Here is a 22,959-nt window from a genome sequence, read left to right on the forward strand (position 1 = left end):
ATAACCATATCTTAGGCTTTTCTATATCAATAAACATATCATTTAAAATAGACTGTTTTATTCTTTTCTAATCTTTATGTCTTGTCTTTATATTGCCTTTTGCATGAATATGTATTACATTTTGTCAAATGTCTATTCTATATCTATTGAAGAAAAGGTTTTTTTTTTTAAAGCATGTATTAAAAATCTGTTCAAACAAAGCAGCAACTCAAACAAATTTAGAAAATAGTTTTTGCTGATTCAATCTATCCCCTACCCACCCCCATCCATCATGATTGTAGTGCCATGTGACTTCTGTACAAGACCACCATTTGGCTAGTAAGAGACAGAGGCTGAGCACAGAAACAAACCTACTAACTTTAAAGCTCCTGTTCTTTCATCAGCAGCACCCATGGTGCCCTTAGAGTAAATATGAGACATCTCATGACAATGCTTTTAATTTTTTTTTACTTTTATTTTAATGGATAAAATACAACATACATATATTTAACAATGAAAACTGATGAGACAAAAGAACCATAACTTTTGAAATGGGAGACAACATAAAACATTGGCATTCCTTGTGACATTATATGATTTTACAACAGAATCACAGTTTTAGAAAGTAATTGAAAAATGCCTGAAAGAAAAGATATTATTTTTAAACTAAGGTGTGTGTGCGTGTGTGTGTGTGTGTGTGTGTGTGTGTGTGTGTGTGTGTGTAAAGCTGTTGAATATGCCTGTCAGAAACTAGGAACTATTTAATCCCATAATATATTTTTTTTTCAGGCATGTAATAATATAATTGTAGAAAACAGCTGAAATATGCTTGATACAAAACAGAGATATATTTATCTCATCTTACTTTTCAGTCAAGTGCAATAGGGGAAAAGCAGTTGAAAAACGCCTGAAAGAAGAGATGAATATTAATTCCTACCCTTGAAAACCTGTATCTCAACATGGTTAAATACACAAAACGATGAGTAAAAGACACAAATTTTATCAGCATATACCACAGATCACACAGAGTATCTTTGGCTTTAAAGCTTTTGCTAAAAATATTTTACATCATTAAATGTATATTATTAAATGTACATTGAAAGCTAACTGAAGTGACAATAAGACTCAGGGACGGTTTGTAACAAAAACTGTTAAAGTCCATTAATTTTTTTCCAAGAAAGGCAAGTGAGGTAGTTTATACTGTGTATACATTGTAAAGAAATTAATACTCCAGTTTGTTTGACAATCATTCACTAGAAGACTATATTCCCAAGTGAGCTGCTTAACAAAAGTATCCTCTTTTGCAGAATGATGGAAAAAATACGTCAGTTGTAGGGTGTTTTTTGTTTTTATAATGAATACATGTTTCTCAAATGTTAATTTTCTCTAATACTTCCTGGACATGTTTTCCCTAACTGTACATCAAGAACTCTTGGGATGAAACGGTTGGGAACCTATTAAGAATAGAATTTAGAAGACCAGTATCTGACTCTGCTTTTGTATGCAAATATACTATTCATTTTTACAGATTATTGAAACTAATTTAAAATAATTTGATAAGGCAAAGGTGACAGCCATTTTTGAAATTTAATTGTTAGGAGTTTGTTTATTCTTTCAGGATAAAATTTGTAAAAAGAACCTCTTTACCCCTCTTTACCCATCAGTTAGTTTACCCTATGACTAAGAATAAAAGTCACTGAATAATGATATTGGTACTGAGAAGGCCTTCCCTATTATAGAGTTATTTGAAAGTTGTCACATATCCTTGAATACATTAAAGTGATTAAAGTTACTGACTCAGCTAAGTTTTGACATCTGAAAACACACAAAAGTAGATAAGAAATTTAGAAACATTGTTTTTACCTGTCATCTTTTAGTCATTCATTTAAAACTGATGACGAGTGAAATAAATCTCGAAACCTTTAGAAATTATGTATAGGTTCTAATGGGTTTTCAGTCAATAGTGAAAATTCCCAAAAGAAAAATTAAATGAATAGGTCTGTGAATTTTCTGTATAAACACACAGAATTTATTTTAAATGACAGGAAATACAATGAGATAAATCAATCGTAGTTTTCAAATATACATAGAAGTGTAAGATAGCTAATTTGAAGAATGTCTTCCATGTGTGTAAGCATACATTATTGCCATCTTATGTCTTGTAACTTAGCAACTACATAAAATGAAATGTTTGCTCCTGTTGTTTGAATTGTAAAAACAATAACAGCATTATTTTAGACTCTTGAAATTATATAAATTCACATGCCATCAATTAGCCAAATATTGAAAATTAATGAAATATAAGAAGAAGTATAAACCTACAGAAAATGTTTATTTTCTGAGGGGTTTTCAGAAAAAGAAAATAAAAATTCTCAAATAAATAAAATGCATGGATATTTTGAGTTTTCTCTAAAAACATAAAAAAATCCTAATGGCCAGAAATAGAATTATCTACATGTTGAATATAAGTACTGTTTTTATAGACAAAAAGTCAATGCAGCATATAAAAATTTTCTTCTACATATGGGCTTAAATGATCTCATTATGTTTTGAGACTTGGTAGGAGATAAAATGTTTTCTAAATTTGTAAGCAACTTTGTCTATTGTTTGAACTGCGACAGTCATTTGAGTGTTAAATCTCATTAAAACTAATATAAATCCATCAAAATCTAAATCTGTGGATTCTAACTCAAAGCACATATGTGGGATAAATGAGACCTCTGTCTCATTTCTAGCGAACCCTAGAAGGTCTGTATCTGCACTCAAGATGAAAGGCAGAGCTGTCTGACCCCTGACCACATTTTAGATTTGTCTCAATTAGAATCGTGGGGGACTGTGTTCTCACCAATTGCAGTTCTGGAAAATGGTTCCATGGGATCTTGACAGCAAGCTAGTTTTCTGTTTACCAAATAAGCATCGGATTTTAAAGCCCAATGCTAATCCAAGTGCTTGACTATGTCTATGATTGATTAGCAGAATGAAATCTGCTTTTACAGCATATAAAATCTGAATGTAACTATTTTTCAGTACTCTTGGATAAAGAGCAGTTGGATAAAGGCAGTTCTGTACTTTTTAAATTGGACTGCAGAAGTGACTATCTACAGATGTAAAATATGAAAAGTGATATGTTTGATCAGGAAAGGAAATCAGTGCCTGGCACATGGAAAGCTATTCATTGAGTACCATATTCATGAGAAAAATAGAGGTTCTGTGACTTTTGACTACAAGTTATGAAAGTCTAAGAACAACTTTTGTCAAAAAAAGCTTCACTAGGGAGACCTGTTATCATAGGGAAGAAGCTTTGAAAATATCAATTTTCAATAGTCCAGAAAAAGGAAACATTTATTTGCACCAGAATGCCGATAGTTGCAATGCAGTATAACATACAAGCTGATATAGTGTTCTTTAAACAGAAGTTCCTCCTCCTCCAATTCGGGAGCAAGTCAGAGCATAAATACTGTATGTGTAGCTTTAGAAACTGATTCAGTTTGGAAAGTAGTTCTGAATCATTTTGCGGAGCAGAAATTACTGATATTTCTGGCATTCTTGCTGGAAAAGGTCAATATATGTATACAACATAAGTATAAAAGTCTTTTTCCACATCTTGTTTGGTAGTATTTGCTACATAAAGTAGTATTTCTTATCCCCAGGTATAGAACCAAGTTCATTTCTGTTGTGAGTCTCAATACTAGAAATGATTAGTTTCTATTCTAGATTGGCCTTTCTTCAGGAAAGATCATAATCTCTTTCTTTCTTCACTCTTGTCAGGGAACCACCATGAGAAAGCTTCAGCTCAAATGGTTAATCAGCTCTTCTTTTAGAGTTCATGTTGACAATGCTGAGAGATACCACTTGGGCCAAGAAATGCCAAGAGGGTTATAAGAACAAACATGTCAAAACAGTCATTTTTTCCCTCCCTACTTAATGTAGAATTTTCTTGGCATATAATATGAAATCGCTGCCATCTTGGGGGATATTTCAAAAGCTTGACTGGGGTTTAATCACCCATTCTGCTTGAGGATTTACATGATATACATCCAATATATAAGCATCTGGATCCAAGCAATGCTGTCCTAAAAGAAAGAGAAAATCAGAGAATGTTTCTAAGAGTGAACACTTTTGTGTGTGAGTGTGCATGTATGTGTGTGTAAGGTTCATATAAGGCATATATAGCTCTCTTAGCCAAAAGTAAATACAGTAAGTGCTCTCCTTATTGTTTCTAGAGTTGAGTACTTTAGTTATTGAATACTTCCATATCTTTACTGATCATGTGACAAGCAATTGACAAATATATATATAGAGAGACAGAAATTTAGATGGTAAAGATCATAGTGCACTTACACAAATCCAGATGGTACAGACTACTAGCATGATTGAATACTATACTTTTATGTGACGGGCAGCACAGTTGGTTTGTTTACGCCAGCATCACCACAAACACATGAGTAGTGTGTTGCACTATGACATCACGATGGCTATGCTATCACTAGGGTGACAGGAATTTTTCTGCTCCATTATAATTTCATAGAACCACCGTCATACATGCAGTCCATTGTTGACCGAAGCATGAATGCAGATACATCTTAACGTTTCTTAACAAAGCCTGCCTGCCTCCCTCCCTCCTTCTTTCTTTTGTTTCTTTCTGACTGTTAAGTACTTCAAATAAGTCCCATGTGAAATTGTGGAAAAAATAGGCATACCAACAACAGGCAAATTGTTCTCTAAACTCACTATATCCACTAGGAAAATAAGGCAAGAACTTGTATACACGGATCATTTATATTATAATACATGTCCTCTAATGGTTTTACCAGTATTAACTTGACCAGAACAAGAGAAGATTAAAGGCAAGTTCATTTTAGTTTCTTTATATTGGATGCAATGCTATAGGCAGAAGATGTGGAAATAACACAAAGATATCATTGCGTGTGGCAAATACACTTGAAAATCTGTATATACAGTGTGTTTGAAATGTATATTAAAGTCTCAAACAAAACTACCAAGATCCGACTCCTTGCTTGATTCATTCATTTAACAAATATTTATTGAGAGAGATACAGTTATACCTTACAGGAACTACTCTAGAGGCTGAGGCTATAGCAATGCATCTGACAGTCAAAAATACTTGCCTTCAAGGTGTTTACATACTAAAAGTGATAAAGGTAACTAGCAAATAAATGAGTGTGATGTAAAGCAATTCTGATGGTGACAAAAATTTCAGAGAACAAAGCAGGGAAGGAGCACAGAGAGGCTATGATCCAGGAAAGTCTCATTTGAGAAGGCGATTTAGTGGCAAAGACCTGAATGGGGCAAGGGAATGAGAAATGAACAATCTGAAGGAGAACGTTCTGGGCAAAAGTCAAACAAATGTGAAGGCCCCAAGGTGGAATGTGCCTGGTGACTGAATATACAAGGTTGGTGTCTGGGGGAGAGTCTGGATATAAATGTGAGAGGCATCAGCATACAGGTATATTCAAAGCAATGAGATGACCTGAGTTCACCAAGGAAGTTAAGTGTAGATAGCGAAGAGTTTGAAGAACTGAGCCCTACAGCTCTCCAATCTTAAGAGGCTGAGAAGATGAGAAGTAACAGGCAAAGGAGACTCAAGGTGTAGCCCGTGAAGTGGGAGGAAAGCCAGAAGCTTAGGTTATCCTTGAGACCAGGTGAAGAAAGTGTTTTTCAAAGAAGGGAAAGATCAACTCAGGCAATTATAAAGAGAGACTGAACTATTGGATTTCATAACATAAGAGTTCTCTGGTGACCTAGACAAGAGAGTAGTTTTGATGAAGTGTTGAAGGGTAAAGCTTGACTGGAGTGGCTTCAAGAGAGAACAAGAAAAAGAAACTAGAGGGTAGACAACTGATTCAAGGAGTTTTTGCTGTAAAGCAGAACAGAAATGGGAGTTGACTTCAAGGGGGTTAAGAGAGAATTTTGTAAAGAGGAGAGAAATTACCACAATTATGTAGATAGAAATGAAGCAGTTGGAAGGGGAAGCTGATGATATAAGAGAAAATGGGGGAATGACTGCATCGATGTCTTAACTGGTCAGGAGGGAACAGGAAGTGAGGCATGAGTGGAGGTGCTGCTCTTAAACAGGAAAACATATTTCATTTGGACTGTGAGCAGAGCAAGCAGAAGGATAAGCATACTTGGAAGCAAGTTGCGGGAATTTTCTTTTGATTCCTCCTCGCTGCCTAGCTTCAGGGAAATAGAAAGAATAAACTTGAATTGAGAGTGAAAACAGGAAAGTTAAACCAAAAGGGTGTCATGATTCTGAAAATTCCATGATGTTCTTTCTTTGTTCTGCATGAACCTCAAAAAATTTTGGGTCACATTTAAAAGACCCAAAAGTCTATTCCATATCAACTAAAATTTTGAAAATATTTTAGGAAAGTCATACTGTTCTTATATGATATTTAAACAACCCAGAAACTTACTGATTTTGAATTTATATCTAAGAAACTTATAAAATATACTTTTACAATAACAGCATATTTCTTTGAGAGTAATCAGAGAATTTAGGAGTAAAAACTTTTAAAGAATCCTTACCTATATTTCCTCCAATTTCATATAATCTGTGGTTCTGAATTTTAATGCATTCCGATGAACCATGACTGAAAAAAGGAGAAAGTAATGTGATTTTAACCCTCTTTCATAATCTGAGGTAAATCTGTAGATTAAATAACCACGGGAACAAGCAATTCATTCTGCCTTGATTGAAATACACTCCACAAATCATTATTATGATTAAAGTTGTGATAAAAAACATTTTTTGTTTATTTGACACAGACAAGCATCTGAGGATAGGAATATTTCACACCAAGATGCTCTGGTGCTCCATAGTGGCCCAGAGCCCATTCTATCCACAGCTGTCAATCCCATTTTAGAGAGGTTAACTCTTACTGATATATCAAGGCTGGCCAAGGTGCAGGTGGTTGTTTAATACTGCCTTATCATTGGTCACACTACTCTCAGTTCAAAAGAAGTCATCAGGTTTCATTTCTGTTTTTGCCAAAAACTGAATGGGATTCTCTCCTCAGCCCACGTCACATTTCTAAGCTTTCCTAATGCTTAGAAACATTGATTTTGTTGCATGTCTCTGTCCTACAATAAAAGCAAGTCAGAGAAAATAATTGCCCAATTTAATTTTTCTACCCCAGACTAGAATGCTGGGGCAGAAGAGTCTGGAAAGGCTATTGCTGATCTCTATCCCACTTCAAGAATGACTTTCAGTTGATTACTTCAAAAAGATTGTCCTCACTACTCTCTAATGTGAGGAAGGGAATGTGCCTCCTTGTTCAATTAAGTTTTTGAGATAACTGTAAATTTGCACATAGTTGTAAGAATATACAGATAGATCCTGTGTACTCTTTTTCCGGTTTCCTCGAATAGTAAAATCTTGAAAGACTCTCGTGCAGTATCACGACCAGAATGCTGGTAATGATTCAGTCAAGATACAGGACATTTCCATCACCACAAGATCCCCAGGTTCCCTTTTATAGCCACAGCAACCCCCCTCTCCCTTTCCCTACCACCATCCTTTATCCTCTATTCTTTATTTCTATAAATTTGATATTTCAAAATGTTATGTAAATGAAACTATTTTATACTGGATTTTTTTCTTAATCAGCATAAAGATTCACCCAAGTTATTGCATTTTTACTGCTGAATAGTATACCATGGTATGGATGTACCATAGTTTCTTTAGTCATTACCTGTTGAAGAACATCTGGGGTTTCCCCCCCACCCCCCAGTTTTTGATTATTATAAATAAAGCTACTATAAACATGTACGTACAGCTTTTTGTGTGAACATAGTCTTAATTTCTTTGGGATAAATGCGCCCAGGAATAGGAACGCTGGGTTCACATGGGATTTCACATTTAGTTTTACAAGAAACTGTCAAACTTGAGTTCTGATCAGATGGTGGAGTAGATAAATGCTGTGCTAACCTCCTCTTACAGCCACATCAAAAATACAACTTAACTACAGAATAGCCATCCATTGGGAGTTGCTCTATGTCTAGATGAACAGAAGTCCTACAATTGGGGACACACAGAAGAGCCCACCTTATGACTGGTAGGAGGGGTGAAAATGTGAGACAGGCTGGTCCCATACCTGCCTATGGTGGTTGAAAATCAGTAGAAATATCTCAGCTGTGGAGGTTTCCTAGAAGAGCAGGGGTCCTGGACTCACATCAGGCTTCTCAGCCCAGTGTTCCAGTGCTGGGAAGAGAAGTCCCCACATATTCTAGCTGTGAAATCAGTGAAGGGTATGGCTGAGTGAGAGGGAGGGCTTCCTCTTCAAGGGCCCGTGCGTGGACTTAGTTGGTGATAGACTTACTCATACTGAGCTCCAGCTCTTGAGCAGCAGTTCAAAAGACGCCAAGGAAGAATGCGGAGGAACTGAGTTGTCTGGCTTCAGGATGAGGGCTAGAGGGGGAGCATTCTTCTGGACAGAAGTGCTGGCAGAGAGCATTGTTCCTTTATTGAGCTCTCCCCTACCCGGCTGGCAGACTCAGACAGGCACCATATCTGAGTCTCCGTCAACCTGGCTAACACTGGTTGCCTTGCCCTGTCCCTGAGATCCTGCCCCTCCCCACTTGTGGGACCACCCAAGCCACTTCCAGTGTATTTTCCACACAAACCTTCTGTCCGGGCTTATGCTGTGGACTTACCTAAAATCTCTCAAAGGTTCACAAAACCTAAACAAGCAGCACCTGGCCTGGGTATGCCCCATACCTCTTGCTGACCACTCCCAAGACTGGCACTAGTGGAAGCCAGTCTTGGTTTGCGGCCTGGCCTCTTGAGGAACTTCCAAGCCCAGCGTGGGTGGCAGCCACCTGTGGAATGCTTGGTGGCTCATGCCAGGTGGCCCCAAGAAGGGCATGTCCTGCAGCTGAGCTTGGCCTGCAGCACCTACAGCAGCAGGGCCACTCCCTGGAGGCCCTGGCCTGCACGCCTGGTAGCCAGCTTTGGTCTGAGCTGCAATACCACCCAGGGTCACATCTGAGGACAACACACCCAAAGGGCAAACAAGGCAGGCACAAGAACCCTCCTAAAGCGAATCCTGCTCTATAGGGTCAGCCCCTCCACAAGAGTTCCTCCACTAGTTATGGCCAGTCCTCAAAATATATTAGCCTCAGGGTCAATCCCTCCCACTGATAAGCAAACAGCAAGGCTCAGCTACAATAGAAGGGTGCACACAATCCATATAAGGATATACCTAGAACACCGGCTTAAGTGACCACAGAAGACTGTGCCACTGGGACCCCGTAGCATAACTACTGCATAAGTCCACTCTACTAGGACCAGGAGACATACTAGCCCTGCCTAATACATAGAAACAAACACATGAAGGCAGACAAAATGGGAAGACAAACATATTCTAAATGACAGAATAGAACAAAGCTCCAGAAAAAGAAATAAACAAAATGGAGACAGGCAATCTACCAGATGCAGAATTCAAAATACTTGTTATAAGGATGCTCAATGAACTCAGGGGAAGAGTACATGAACTCAGTGAGAACTTTAACAAAGAGATAGAGAACAGAAAAGTAGAAACAGAAAACATAAAAAAAAAAGTAAGAAATGAAGTATACAAATGAAATGAAAAATCCCTTAGAAGGAATTAACAATAGATTAAATAAAGTGGAGGACTGAATCAGTGATTTAGAAGAAAAGGTAGCAGAAAACACCAAATAAGAATAGCAACAAGAAAAAGAATCCAAAAAAAATGAGGCTAGTATAAGGGGCCTTTAGGATACTATCAAGAGTACCAACATTTGCCTAATAGGGTTAGCAGAAGGAGAAGAGAGAGAGCAAGGAACTGAAAACCTATTTGAAGAAATAATGACTAAAAACTTCCCTAATCTGGCGAAGGAGATAGATATACAAGCCCAGAAAGCACAGAGAGTTCCAAACAAGATGAATCTAAAGAGGTCCACATCAAGACACATAATTAAAATGCCAAGATGAAAGATTTTCTCTTAAAAGCAGCAAGAGAAAAGAAGTAAACTACATACAAGGAAGTTCCCATTAGACTGTCAGCTGATTTCTGAACAGAAACTTTGCAGGCCAGAAAAGATTGGCAGGAAATATTCAAAGTGATGAAAAGTAAGGACCTACAGCTAAGATTACTCTATCCAGCAAAGCTATTGTTTAGAATCAAAGGACAGATAAGGATTTCTCAGAAAATAAAAAGCTAAAGGAGTTCATCATCAAGCCAATATTACAAGAAATTGTCAGAAGGACTTCTTTAAGAAGAAACGAGAAAAAAGATTTAAAATACGAAAAATAAAATGGCAATAACTACATATCCAGCAACAATTACTTTAAATGTAATATGGAGTAAATGCTGCAATCAAAAGATAGGGTAGCTGAATAGATAGAAAAAATAAGATCCTTACATATGCTGCCTGAAGAGACTCACTTCAGATTAAAATATACAGATAAACTGAAAGTTAAAGGGATGAAAAAAGATGTTTCACGAAAATGGAAACAGACAAAACAAAACAAAAAAGATAGGGTAGCAATACTTATACCAGACACAACAGACTTTAAAACAAAGGCTATAACAAGAGACAAAGTAGGACCCCATTATCCCACTTCTGGATTTTTATCTGAAGAAACCCAAAACACTGCTTTGAAGGGATACGTGAATCCATATGTTTATTGCAGCATTATTTACAGTAGCCAAGATATGGAGGCATCCTAGATGTCCATCAATGAATGAATGGATAAAGAAGAGGTGGTATGTGTGTGTGTGTGTGTGTGTGTGTGTATAAAAAATGAAATATCACTCAGTCATAAAAAAGAATGAAATCTTGCCATCTGCAACAACATGGACCTAGAGGGTATTGTGCTGAGTGGAGTAAATCAGACAGAAAAAGATAAATGTCATGTGTAGAATCTAGAGAACAGGATAAACAATAGAAACAAACTTATAGATACGGAGAGTATTTTGATGGTTATCAGCTTAGAGGTGGGGGAATGAGTGAAGTGGGGCGGGGATTAAGAAGTACAAATTGGCAGCTACAAAGTAGTCTTGGGGATGTAGAGTACAGCATGGAGAACATTGCCAGTGGTATTATAATAACGATGTATGGTGTAAGATGGTACTGGATTTATCAGGGTGATCACTTCATAAGTTATATACATGTTTAATCACTGTGTTATACACCTTAAACTAATATAATATTGTATATCAACTATAACTGAAAAAAATGTAAAAATTAAAAAAAAGAAACTATAGAACTGTTTTACAGTGCTTTATGCTATTTTACATTCCCATCAGCTTCCCCACATCTTTGCCAGTATTTGGTGTCGCCATTTTTTTTTAGCCATTCTCATACGTATTTGATGATTAAAGGTACTGAACACTTTTTTATGTGCATATTAACCATCTGTATATCAATCTTTGGTGAAATGTCTGTTCGTGTCATTTGCCCATTTTCAAATTAGATTTTTTTTTTAATGTTGAGTTTCGAGTATTCTTTACATATTCTAGATACTAGTCCTTTGTTGGATATGTGGTCTGTAAATATTTTCTTCAAGTCTTTAGCTTGTCATTTAATCCTTTTCACAGAGCCTTCTGCTGTATAAATTTTCAATTTGGATGAAGTCTAATTCATACATTTTTATCTCTGATGGATCATGTTTTTGATGTTAAGTCTAAGAACTCTTCATTAATTCTATATCACAAAGGTTTTGTCCTATGTAATTTTCTAAAAGTTTTGTGGTTTTATGTTTTATATTTAATTTTGTGATCCATTTGGGTTAATGGTTGTATAAGATGTGCGGTTTAGACTGAGTTATTTATTTAATTTTTTTTGGGCCCCTGGATGTCCAAAATTTTCTTTCTACAAAGGTCTACATGAGAGTACAGAGACAACTTTGTAACACATGTAACACAGTAGAAATCTATTAGATGCCCAAATCCCTCAAATGGAATTTGAAGTCCCTCTATTACTGGGTAGTGGTAACTATTTATAGTGTTTTAGGAGTCAGGGCCAGCTGCAGAGAGTAACAAGTATTTGGGGCTCCTGTTGGCCTCTGTCTACTCTTATTTTCTTTTCTAAGAAAGCTTTATATATATAAGCTTACATGATATGTATAAAACATACATAAAGTACACACGCCATGTAACCAGCCTCCATATTTAAACATGGAACTTCTTAGAAGCCACTGTCATGCCTTCCTAGTCACTAACTTTTCACCCTAAGAGATAACCACCGCCCTGACTTCTAACACCATAGATTACTTTTATTGGCTACTCTTGTTTATCTTTTAATTTAAATTTTACTGAGATAATTGTAGATTCACATGTAGTTGTAAGAAATAATACAGAGAGATTAATCTTTGCTCAGTTTTCCTCAATGGTAAGATTATACAAAAATATAGTATAATGTCACAATCGGTATACTGACATTGATAAAATTCACCCATCTTGTTTGGATTCCCATTTTAATTGTACTCATTTGGGTATGTATCAAGTTTAATACAATTTTATATAGCTTTTATTGACCACCACAGTCAAGATACCAGTTCCAAAACCACAAAGTTCCTTTGTGTTGCTCTTTTATAATCATAGCCATCTATCCACCTCTCCCCTCCCCTCACAATCACCTCTCTCCAATCCCTAGTAACTACTAAATTATCCTCTATTTCTAAAGTTTTGTAATTTCTAAAATATTATATAAATCGAGTCTTGCAGTATGAAATCTTTTGCAACTGGCTTTTTTTCTTTTTTTGCTCAACATGGATACTGTTTTCTAACGTGATCTGTAAGCTTCTTTTTAAGGACAGCTATCAGTTTAACTACAGACCATCAAACTGTACTTGCTTTCTAATGGACAGATTTTAATCAGTGCTTCTTATATTTTAAAAATCTCAGGGCACATGTTTATTCTTAAATAAGCATGCCTAGACAAAAATTATAATTTATGCTGTTTTAAGGCGATTTATGGTATATAAAAAAAAGTTTTGTAAATATCAGTCTGATTCCAATGTTTATTGATAGTGTGTTTAGGGAAAGCAACAGCTATCATGTTCACTTAACTTCATAAACTTTACTTGTTATAGGCATGGTAAAGCCCACTGGAACCTAGAATAATATCAAGAGATCCATAGAACTAACATGTTATAATTTTTATTCTGATAAAAAGTAAAACTTATTGAGTAAATGAACACACCAAGACAGAATATGTATCCTATTAGGAATCAAATTTGTAGTCTTACATCACACACAAAAATTAACTCAAAATGGAGTGTCTTGAATGTAAGACTTAAAAACACAAAATTCATAGAAGAAAACGTAGGAAGTAAAAAGCTCTTTGATACAGGTATTGGCAATGATTTTTAAAACCTGAAACAAAAAGCGAAGGCAACAAAGGCAAAAATAAGTGGGACGGCACAGAACTGAAAAGATTCTGCACAGCGAAGGAAACCAACAAAAAAATGAAAAGGCATTGAAAAAGCAACCCACAGTATGGGAGATAATAAGAGATTAATATCTAAAATATATAAAGAACTCATACCACTTACTAGCTAAAAAACAACTGATTAAAAAATGGGCAGAAGGTCTGAATAGACGTTTTTCTAGAGAAGATATATGGATGGCCAAAAAGTACATGAAAAGAGCCTCAGAATCTCTAATGATCAAGAAAATGAAATCAAAACCACAATAAGAGATCACCTCACACTTGTTAGAATGGCTATTATATATATATATATATATATATATATATATATATATATATATATATATATATAAAAGAAATAATAAGTGTTAGCAACACTGTGGAGAAAAGGGAACCCTTGTGTATTGTTGATGGGAATATAAATTGGTACAGTCACTATGTAAAACAGTTATAGAGATGCCTCAAAAAATTTAAAATAGAACTCCCATATGATTCAGCAATTCTACTTCTGGGTATTTATCCAAAGGAAACACAAACACTTACTCAAAAAGATACAGACACTCCCATGTTCATTTCAGCATTATTTATAATATTCAAGATATGGAAACAACCATATCTTGTTCATTGATGGATGACTGCATAATAAAAATGCCATTAGAAATATATATGTATATTAGTCATCAAAAAATGACATCTTGCCATTTGCAACAACATGAATGAATGCTGAGGGCATTATGCTAAGTGAAATAAGTCATATAGAGAAAGCCAAATACCATATGATCTCACTTATATATGGAATCTAAGAAACCAAAAAACCATAAAACAACAACAAAAAAACAAAAAAACAATCTCAGAGATACATAAAAAAGACTGGTGGTTGCCAGAGTAGAAGGAGTAGGGTTGAGCGAAATGGATGAAGGTCAAAAAGTACAAACTTCCATTTATAGTATAAATAAGTCATGTAGGCGTAATGTACAGCATGGTGACTATAGTTAATAATACTGTGTTGCATATTTGAAAGTTGCTAAGAGAGTAAATCTTAAAATTTTGTAACTATGTATGGTGATGAATGTTGACTAAACTTATTGTGGTGATCATTTTGCAAAATATATGAATATCAAATCATTATGTTGTATATCAGGAAAGAATACAATGTTATATGTCAATTATACCTCCATAAAAAATAATAATTTCACTTTTAGAAATTCCTTAAAAAAAAAAAAACTTCCGCTACTGACAATTCTTTGGTTTATTAACTTCCTTTTCCATTTTTGACTCTTCATCTATTGATAAATTTCCCAAAGTAGCAGGTTCTAATTTCTCAAAAATACCAAATTTGTAATTCCTGGACAGTAACTCATAACTGATAAAAGTTCATCGTGTTTGTACGAAGTCCTTTATTCACTTTTACTCACCTGTTCTCATATTGAAATTTTGACAGTATGTCTTTGGCTTTGGTTTGACTATTGAGTTGAATGGCCATGGACACCTTCGAGAGAAGTGGAGCATGAACCCTTATGACTCCCTCCGGCACATCAGACTGCCAATGAGGAAAAATTCAGTACATTTGGTCAATATAGGATGAACATCAAATCAGTCAAATATGGTACTTAAAAGATACAAAAACCAGTAGCACTCTGGATTAGGAAAACATGTAAACACAACCAGCATTTTGTCAGTATAAAACACTGCTTCATTTTTAACAGGAGATTTTATGAAACTTAACTTGGGATTATACTGTCACTCCATACTAGTTCTTACTATAATGCCTTAAAATCATGAGAAAGGTAAAACTGGGTTATGGCAAAAATCTAATGTTTCTATTACTGCATTTCTTTGAACAATGTCCTAAATAAATCTACTTTAAGCAGAATTCTTATTTCAATATATTTTAAGATCAACCTTCTGAAAAATTTAAGGATCAATCAGAAAATATGACTTTTTCAAATATCCCTTTTCTTTAGTCAGCCCAAACTGGATTCTAGATGGGCACTTGAAACTAGATCTCTCAAGGTGTGCTGATAACACTGAAAAGCAGAGCACAGACTGCTACTGGTAAAGAGAGTTTCTGCTTTCACATGACCTGATTGGCCTGGGGACTTTGGAAAGCTCATCTAAATAAAATATTCAAAGAATTTTGCTGTCTAATAAATAGAAATTTCTGTTTTATAGATTTGACTGGAAATTTCCTTTGTTTCAAAATTTTGAGTGTTTTAAAGATTAATTATCTAGAGATGAACACCAATAAATTTGTATTTGTTTTAGGGTCTGGCTACTCCTCAGGTAATCACTTTAAATTTGTATATTCTCAAAGGATGGTATTGTTAATGTAGGTTTATGTAAACTGTTTCAGTATATACCTTAGAAGGAATATGTTAAGTGTTGAATTTTATCACCCACAAAGATAAGCTGAAAACCTAATCCCCCAATACCTAAGAATATGACCTTATTTGGAAATAGGATCATTGATGATATGCAGCTACCAAAGGTAAGGTCATACTGGAGAAGGGTAGGCCCATAATCCAATAAGACTAGTGTCCTTATAAGAGGAGAAGAGACGAGGCACACACACCAGTGAATGCCATTTAAAGATGAAGGCAGAGATTGGAATAATGTACCTATAAAGTAAAGAACATCAAGGATTGCTAGGAATGATGTCAAGAATGAATTCTTCTCTCGCATCCCTCAGAAGTAACCAATCAATGCTTGATTTTAGACTGTTAGCCTCCAGAACTATGACAGAATAAATTTCTATTGTTTTAAGCCATCAAGTTTGTAGTCTTTGTTATGGCAGCACTAGGAAACTAATACAAAATATTTTAAAATAAGGTTAGTTCTTATAGTGGTATTCTACTATTACCAGCAAGAACCAGGAGAGCATGGCAGAGAATGTATAAAAGGGATTTAGACTTGGGAGTGAACAGAGTGTCCCTGGTTCACTGCAGCCAAGATTATACTCCTAAAATACTTTCTTGGTCATCTCATGTCCCTCTCTTTTCTCCTGCCCAGAGTCTCTGTAAGATAAATTTCACACTCCTGACATTATCGAACCTATGGTAATAATAATTACATTTTCTTTATAATTTCCAACAGTGTTCACACTTGTGTACAGATGTTTAACTACACATTTTGACTCATTAGTTGAGCTCCTATGCCATTTCTTTATGTGCCACACTGAATATGTTGAGTTTGAAGGATATAGCATGACCAAAATTATATATGGATATAGTGGATGTAGCCAAAGAAAGTTAATAATTAGGGATAAAAGAAATTATTTATTTTCTTACCATTCTTCTTGCAGAGGGTGATTTTTGTAGTACCTTTGCTGTCTTGGGGCTTGTAACCTAAATAAAACACATTTAGTTTTTAGGATTTTATGTTAGGGAAAAAGTACATGCTGCTGACGAAAGTATGAACTGGTATAATGCTTACAGAAAACATTTTGAAATATTTACCAAATTATAAAATGTATATGGTACTTTGACCCAACAATTCCATATCTATAAATTTAACCTACAAATATAATTCATTTGTGAAAAATGACATATAACAAATTTACTCACTGATGCCTAAATCTTAATAGCAAAAGACTGGACACAATCTAACTGTTCAACAATTGGGATAACTTAAATAAATTATGATGTATCTATGGACTATCATGCAAAAGAAGCAGATAAGAATGGTTTGTGGACCCATGCAGAATAATCACAATGATTTCATAAATCAGTAAAGCAAGATGCAGGACAATATTTTATGTGTGTTACCATCCATGTAAAAAAGAGGAAGAATATATACGCATATTGCTTGTATGTGCATAACACCTCTCTGGAAGTATATACACCCGCATGTTCCTGTGCACACATACCATGTCAATTATTTGTGTCTGGGAGGGAAAATCAGAGGTGGCCAATTTTTATTCTTTAGTCTTCCATACCTTATTACCTGTAACAGTTAATGAACTGTCTACTTCAATCAAAGTTAGGAATTAAAAACATGGTATAGTACAATAAAACTGAATAAAGACTATTTCGTCATCTTTAAGTGTTTGTTTACAAGACAACTTTAAATTCTACCTTGGTTCTATTTACAATTAAAACATTAAAATAACTAGTATTCATATAGCATTGTACAGTTTACAAAGTGCTTTAAACACACATGACATGAATTGATGCCAATGATAATTCTGTGAATTAGATAACCTTACTTTTTCCCTCAATTTATAATAAAGCTGAGGTTCTGAGAAAGACTTTAATTTGCTCATATGGTTAGTAGTTGGCAAAGCATGACCTGACCTCAGTTTCAGCGTCACATATATTATGTTTTTGCCATTAAAATTTTCCAGAGCAAAATTGGCAGAGTAAGGACTCCAAAAGGCTGACCACCTTTAAAAGCAATGAATAAACTAGCAAAAACTGTCAGTATCAACTTTTTTCAGGATTTGGGATACTAAATCAAAGGTTGCAACCAGGGGAGTGCTTAGGTAAGAAAAACAGCTGAATCTTGTTAAGAAAAGAAAGCTTTGTGGATTTTAACTTACACTTTTCCCATCTCTACTCCTAGCTTAGTGATAGCTTTGAAAATAACAGCCTACATTTCTGGTACAGATACTAGAGGGAGCAAAGGAGACATCACTCACAAAGAATTCAAATTATTTGTTCTGACCTGTCTGGTGGCTCCCTGGAAGACTGCCTCAAAAGGCTTGCCTTTAGCTTGCCTAATTTGGAACTTAATGCTAAAATGGTGTATTGCTGAAAACATACATTGGCAAATATTTTAGTCGCTGCTGCCTGATTAGTGGAAAAGAGAGGGGGAAAACAATAGACTAACTAAAAAGCTTTGGAAGCAAGCCTAGAGATTGAGATGCTTTGAGGAAAACAGGCTTTGAAAAACTCCCACATACTTCTAAGAATCTGGAAGGCCACATGCATGTTCAGGGTTGTGCACATATTTAGGAAAGATCTGAAAAGAATATAAGCTCTCACCTCTGGCTGACCTTCAGACCCTATCTGAGCAGGAAGTGAAGGTGCTGCCTAGCTGAATGTTGAAGATGTGCCCCAACAAATACACAAAATTTATCTGCAAAGACTTGGAGTTTTTTTTGGTCCCATGGGATTAAGCAAATCTCTGTCCAAGCAATTGCTAACCACTAAGCTAATGGAACAATGCCTTCAGTAGCCACACAAAACAAAGAATGCAGACTTTACAAAGTTAGTTCAGCAGAAAAGTCACTAAACTAGTAAACAACAGCTACAATAGCAATAACAACGAACCCTGAGAAGAAGGAAAAATTGTATTTCCAAATCTGCCATATTCAAAATGTTCATTCTTTAGTAAAAAAAATATTATGAATCAGCAAAAAATGGCAAATAAATATGGCCTATACACAGAAAAAAAATTAGTTTCAATAGTTTCTGAAGAAACTCCTTAAAAAAACCTGGACATTGAACTGATTAGAAAAAGCCTTCAAATCAGCCATTTTAAATATGTTAAAGAATTAATGGAACCCTTCTATAAGAACTAGAAAAACAATGAAAATGATATCTCATCAGATAGAGAATATCAATAAAGATATACAAACTATAAAAAGAAATCAAATAGAAATTCTGGAGTCGAAAAGTTCAATTGAAATGAAAAACCCACTAGAGGGGCTCAACGGCAGATTTAAGGAAGCAGGAGGACAAATCAGCAAATATGAAGATAGGTCCATTGAGCTTATCCAGTCTGACAGGAAGAAAAAAAATGAAGAAAAAGAAACAGAGCCTAAGACAAAGTATGGGACATCAAGTGAACCTACACACACACACACACACACACACACACACACACACACACACATGCACGCACACACATGTATATATTTATAATAAGAGTCCCAGAAGGAGAGAAAAGGACAGAATGAATATTTAAAGTAATGTTGGCTGAAAGCTCCTCGAATTTGCTAAAAGACATTTATTTACCTATCCAAAACAAACTCCAAACAGCATAGACTCAAACAAATCCACACCAAAATACATCATACTCAAACTATTGCAAGACAAAGAAAATCTTGAAAGCAGCACGAGAAAAGCAATTCATCACACACAAGAGAGCCTCAATATGATTAACAGCTAATTTCAACTGAGCCCATGGAAGCCAGAAGACAATGGGATGACATATTCAAAGTGTTAAAAGGAAAAACTGTCAACCAAAATTCTACCTGGCAAAGATGATCCTTAAAAATGGAGAAATTAAGGCATCCTCAGATAAAAGCTGAGAGAATTTACTGCTAGCAGATTTTCCCTACAAGAAATGCTAAAGAGGGTACTTCAGGCAGAAATGAAAGAACACTATACAATAACTGCACATGAAGAAATAAAGAACTCTAGTAAAGGTAACTACATAGGTAAATATAAAAGACAGTATTAAAATATTTTTATTTATAACTTCATTTTTTCCCAATCTAATTTAAAAGATAAGTGCATAAAACAATAATTATAAGTCTATATTGATGGGCACACAATTTATAAAGATATAATTTGTGTCAACAGTATAAAGTAGGGAAAAAGGTAAACAGAAAGTTTTTATATACTATTAAATTTAAGGTGGTATTAATATAGATTTTTTATATATATATAAATTAAGATGTTACCTGTAATACCCAGGGGAACCACTAAGAAAATAATTCAAACATATGTTGCAAAAGAAAGAAAAAAAGAATTAAACTTAAAAATACTGATTTTACAGAAATGAAGGCATTAAGGAGAAATTGGGGAACACAACCATATGAGACATATAGCAAAAAAAAAAAAAAAAGAAAGAATTGAAGGAAGATCTAGACAGTTCTACAACAGTTGGAGACTCCAACACCTTACTTTTAATAATAGATAAATGAACTAGACAGAACATCAGGAAGAATACAGAAGACTTCAACAACACTATTAACTAAGAAGACCTAACAGATCTCTACAGAACATTCCACTCAACAATAGCAACCATTCCAAAGTACACATAAAAAATTGTCCAGGAAAGACAATATGTTAGACCACAAAACAAATCTCAATGAAGTTTATAATATAAAAATAATACAAAATATCTTCTCTAATCACAATGGGATGAAGTTAGAAATCTGTAATAGAAATTTTGGAAAATTCATAAATATGTAGAGGTTAAACAACATATGCCTAAGTAACCAGCGGATATAAAGGGAAATTAGAAAATACTTTGAGGGGAACAAATATGAAACACAACATACCCAAACTTACAGAATGGGGCAAAAGTAATATTTAGGGGAAAATTTATAGATGTAAATGCCTACAATTAAAAAAGTAAGATATCAAATCGATAATCTAACCTTTTACCTTAAGCAACTAAAAAATGGCAGACTAAATTCAAAACAGGCATAAAGAAGGAAATAATAAAGGTCAGAGTTTTAGCCGATTGACATGAAGGATGCTCAAGGTCATTAATTATCAGAGAAATGAAAATTAAAACCACAATGAGATATCACCTCACACCTGTCAGAATGGCTATTATTAATAAATCGAAGACCAACAAGTGTTGGTGAGGATGTGGAGAAAAGGGAACTCTCATACACTGTTGTCAGGATTGCAGATAGGTATAGCCACTATGGAAACAGTCTAGATGTTCTCAAAAAATTACAAATGAATATACCTTTTGACTGAGCATTTATACTTCTGGGTATTTATTCAATGAAAACCAAAACAATAATTCATAAAGATCTATGCACCTCTATGTTCATGGAAGCACAATAGTCAAGATATGGAAGCAATCTAAATGCCTATCAACAGATGACTGGATAAAGAAATTATGACTCATATATACAATGGAATATTACTCAGCCATTAAAAAAAATGAAATCCTATCATTCACAACGACATGGATGCACCTAGAGGTAACCTATAAAGGAAAATCCATTAGACTATCTTCGAACTTTTCAGTACAAACCTTACAAGCAAGAAAGGAGGAGAACCAAATACACAAAGTATTAAATGAAAGAAATTACCAGCCAAGAATAATGTATCCAGCAAAGCTCTCCTTTAGATATGAAGAAGAAATAAAGACCTTTACAGACATATAAAAGTTGAGGGAATTCTCTACTATGAGGCCTGCATTACACGAAATATTGAAAGGGGTCAGCCCACCTGAAACAAAATGACAAAAGAATACATAACTATAAATAAGGTGACTAGCAGGCAAACAGAAGCAAAGCAGTGCAACCCTTATTAAGTACAAGGTATTATAAGCTTAAACAATAAGAAGAGAATTGCTATTGCAAAATAGTAATTAACATTCAGCATAGAAACAATTTGAGACAACAACAGAAAAGGGGAGGAATCAAAAATCCAAATTCACAAAGGGGGATGGAGATAAGACACGTGCAGAAGAAAATGGACATGCACACACACACATACACGCGCGCGCACACACACACACACACACACACACAACTATTCTTTACTTATTCATAATAGTGACCACACATAAAAGATCCGGAACTGAAATACATGACATAAAACAAGAAGGACCAGAGGGAAAATCCAGAAAACCCACCAAAGTTAAATAATAGATAGAAACGCAATGACAAGGAAGCAATGGAAACACGGAACTACAAGAACGCAAAAGATAAAATGGCTATAGGAAAACCTTCCTATTTTAATAAACACCCTAAATGTAAATGGACTGAACTCACCAATAAAAGGCACGGGAGTTGCAGAATGGGTCAAAAAACAAAACCTAACCAAATACTGCCTCCAGGAGACACATCTCAGTTCCAATACAAATATAGACTCAAAGTGAAAGGGTGGAAAATAATATTTCAAGAAAATGGCATTCAGAGAAAAGTGGGAGTAGTGGTACTAATATCGGATGAAATAGACTTCAAAATAAAAATGGTAAAGAAAGATACTGAGAAACACTTTGTAATGATAAAGGGAATCATGCATCAAGACGATATAACACTTATTAATATCTATGCTCCCAATCAAGAAGCCCTGAAATATATAAAGCAATTACTAACAGAACTAAAGGGAAAAACAGAACTAAACACTTTCATACCCCACTGTCAGGTATGGACAGATTATACAAACAAAAAATGAATAAGGAAATAACATCTTTAAATAACACATTAGATCAACTGGACATAATCAATGGACATTTATAGAGCCCTTCAGCCCAGAACAGCTGTTTATACATTCTTCTCTAGGGCACATGGAACATTCTCAAGGACGAACCACATACTGGGACACAGAGATAGCCTCGACGAATATAAGAGGGTTGAAATCATACCAACCACATTCTCTGATCATAATGCTTTGAAGCTGGAGATTGACTGTAAAAAGAAGTGGGAACAACCACAAAAATATGGAGATTAAACAACATGCTACTGAAAAATAACTGGGTCATAGAAGAAACAACAACAACAACAACAACAAAAGAAATCAAGGGATAAATAGATCCCAAATCGCAAAAGCCATCCTGAGAAAAAAGAACAAGGCTGGAAGCATCACTCTTCCTGACTTCAAATTATACTACAAAGCGACAGTAATCAAAACAGCAATGGTA

At 34.9% G+C, this 22,959-nt stretch overlaps 1 protein-coding gene across 10 annotated transcripts in view; it reads right to left on the reverse strand.

Moving 5' to 3' along the window:
- Window positions 1–430: 430 nt before the first annotated feature.
- The window catches only part of ARHGAP28 (Rho GTPase activating protein 28), a 202,496-nt gene continuing 179,967 nt past the window's right edge, over window positions 431–22,959 (reverse strand). For 9 of the 10 annotated variants that reach the window (XM_016120960.2, XM_016120963.2, XM_036229871.1 and 6 more), the window contains 4 exons: window positions 16,686–16,742; window positions 14,814–14,938; window positions 6,529–6,593; window positions 431–4,052 (listed from right to left, as the gene is read on the reverse strand). In XM_016120960.2, coding sequence (XP_015976446.1) covers window positions 3,958–4,052; window positions 6,529–6,593; window positions 14,814–14,938; window positions 16,686–16,742 — 342 coding nt within the window. In that variant the 3' untranslated portion in view covers window positions 431–3,957. Of the gene's footprint in view, window positions 4,053–6,528; window positions 6,594–14,809; window positions 14,939–16,685; window positions 16,743–22,959 lie in introns of those variants that run through there. The other variant, XM_036229870.1, reaches the window with a different exon arrangement.

Source organism: Rousettus aegyptiacus, unplaced genomic scaffold (assembly GCF_014176215.1).
Source record: "Rousettus aegyptiacus isolate mRouAeg1 unplaced genomic scaffold, mRouAeg1.p scaffold_m13_p_12, whole genome shotgun sequence".
Lineage (NCBI taxonomy): Eukaryota > Metazoa > Chordata > Mammalia > Chiroptera > Pteropodidae > Rousettus > Rousettus aegyptiacus.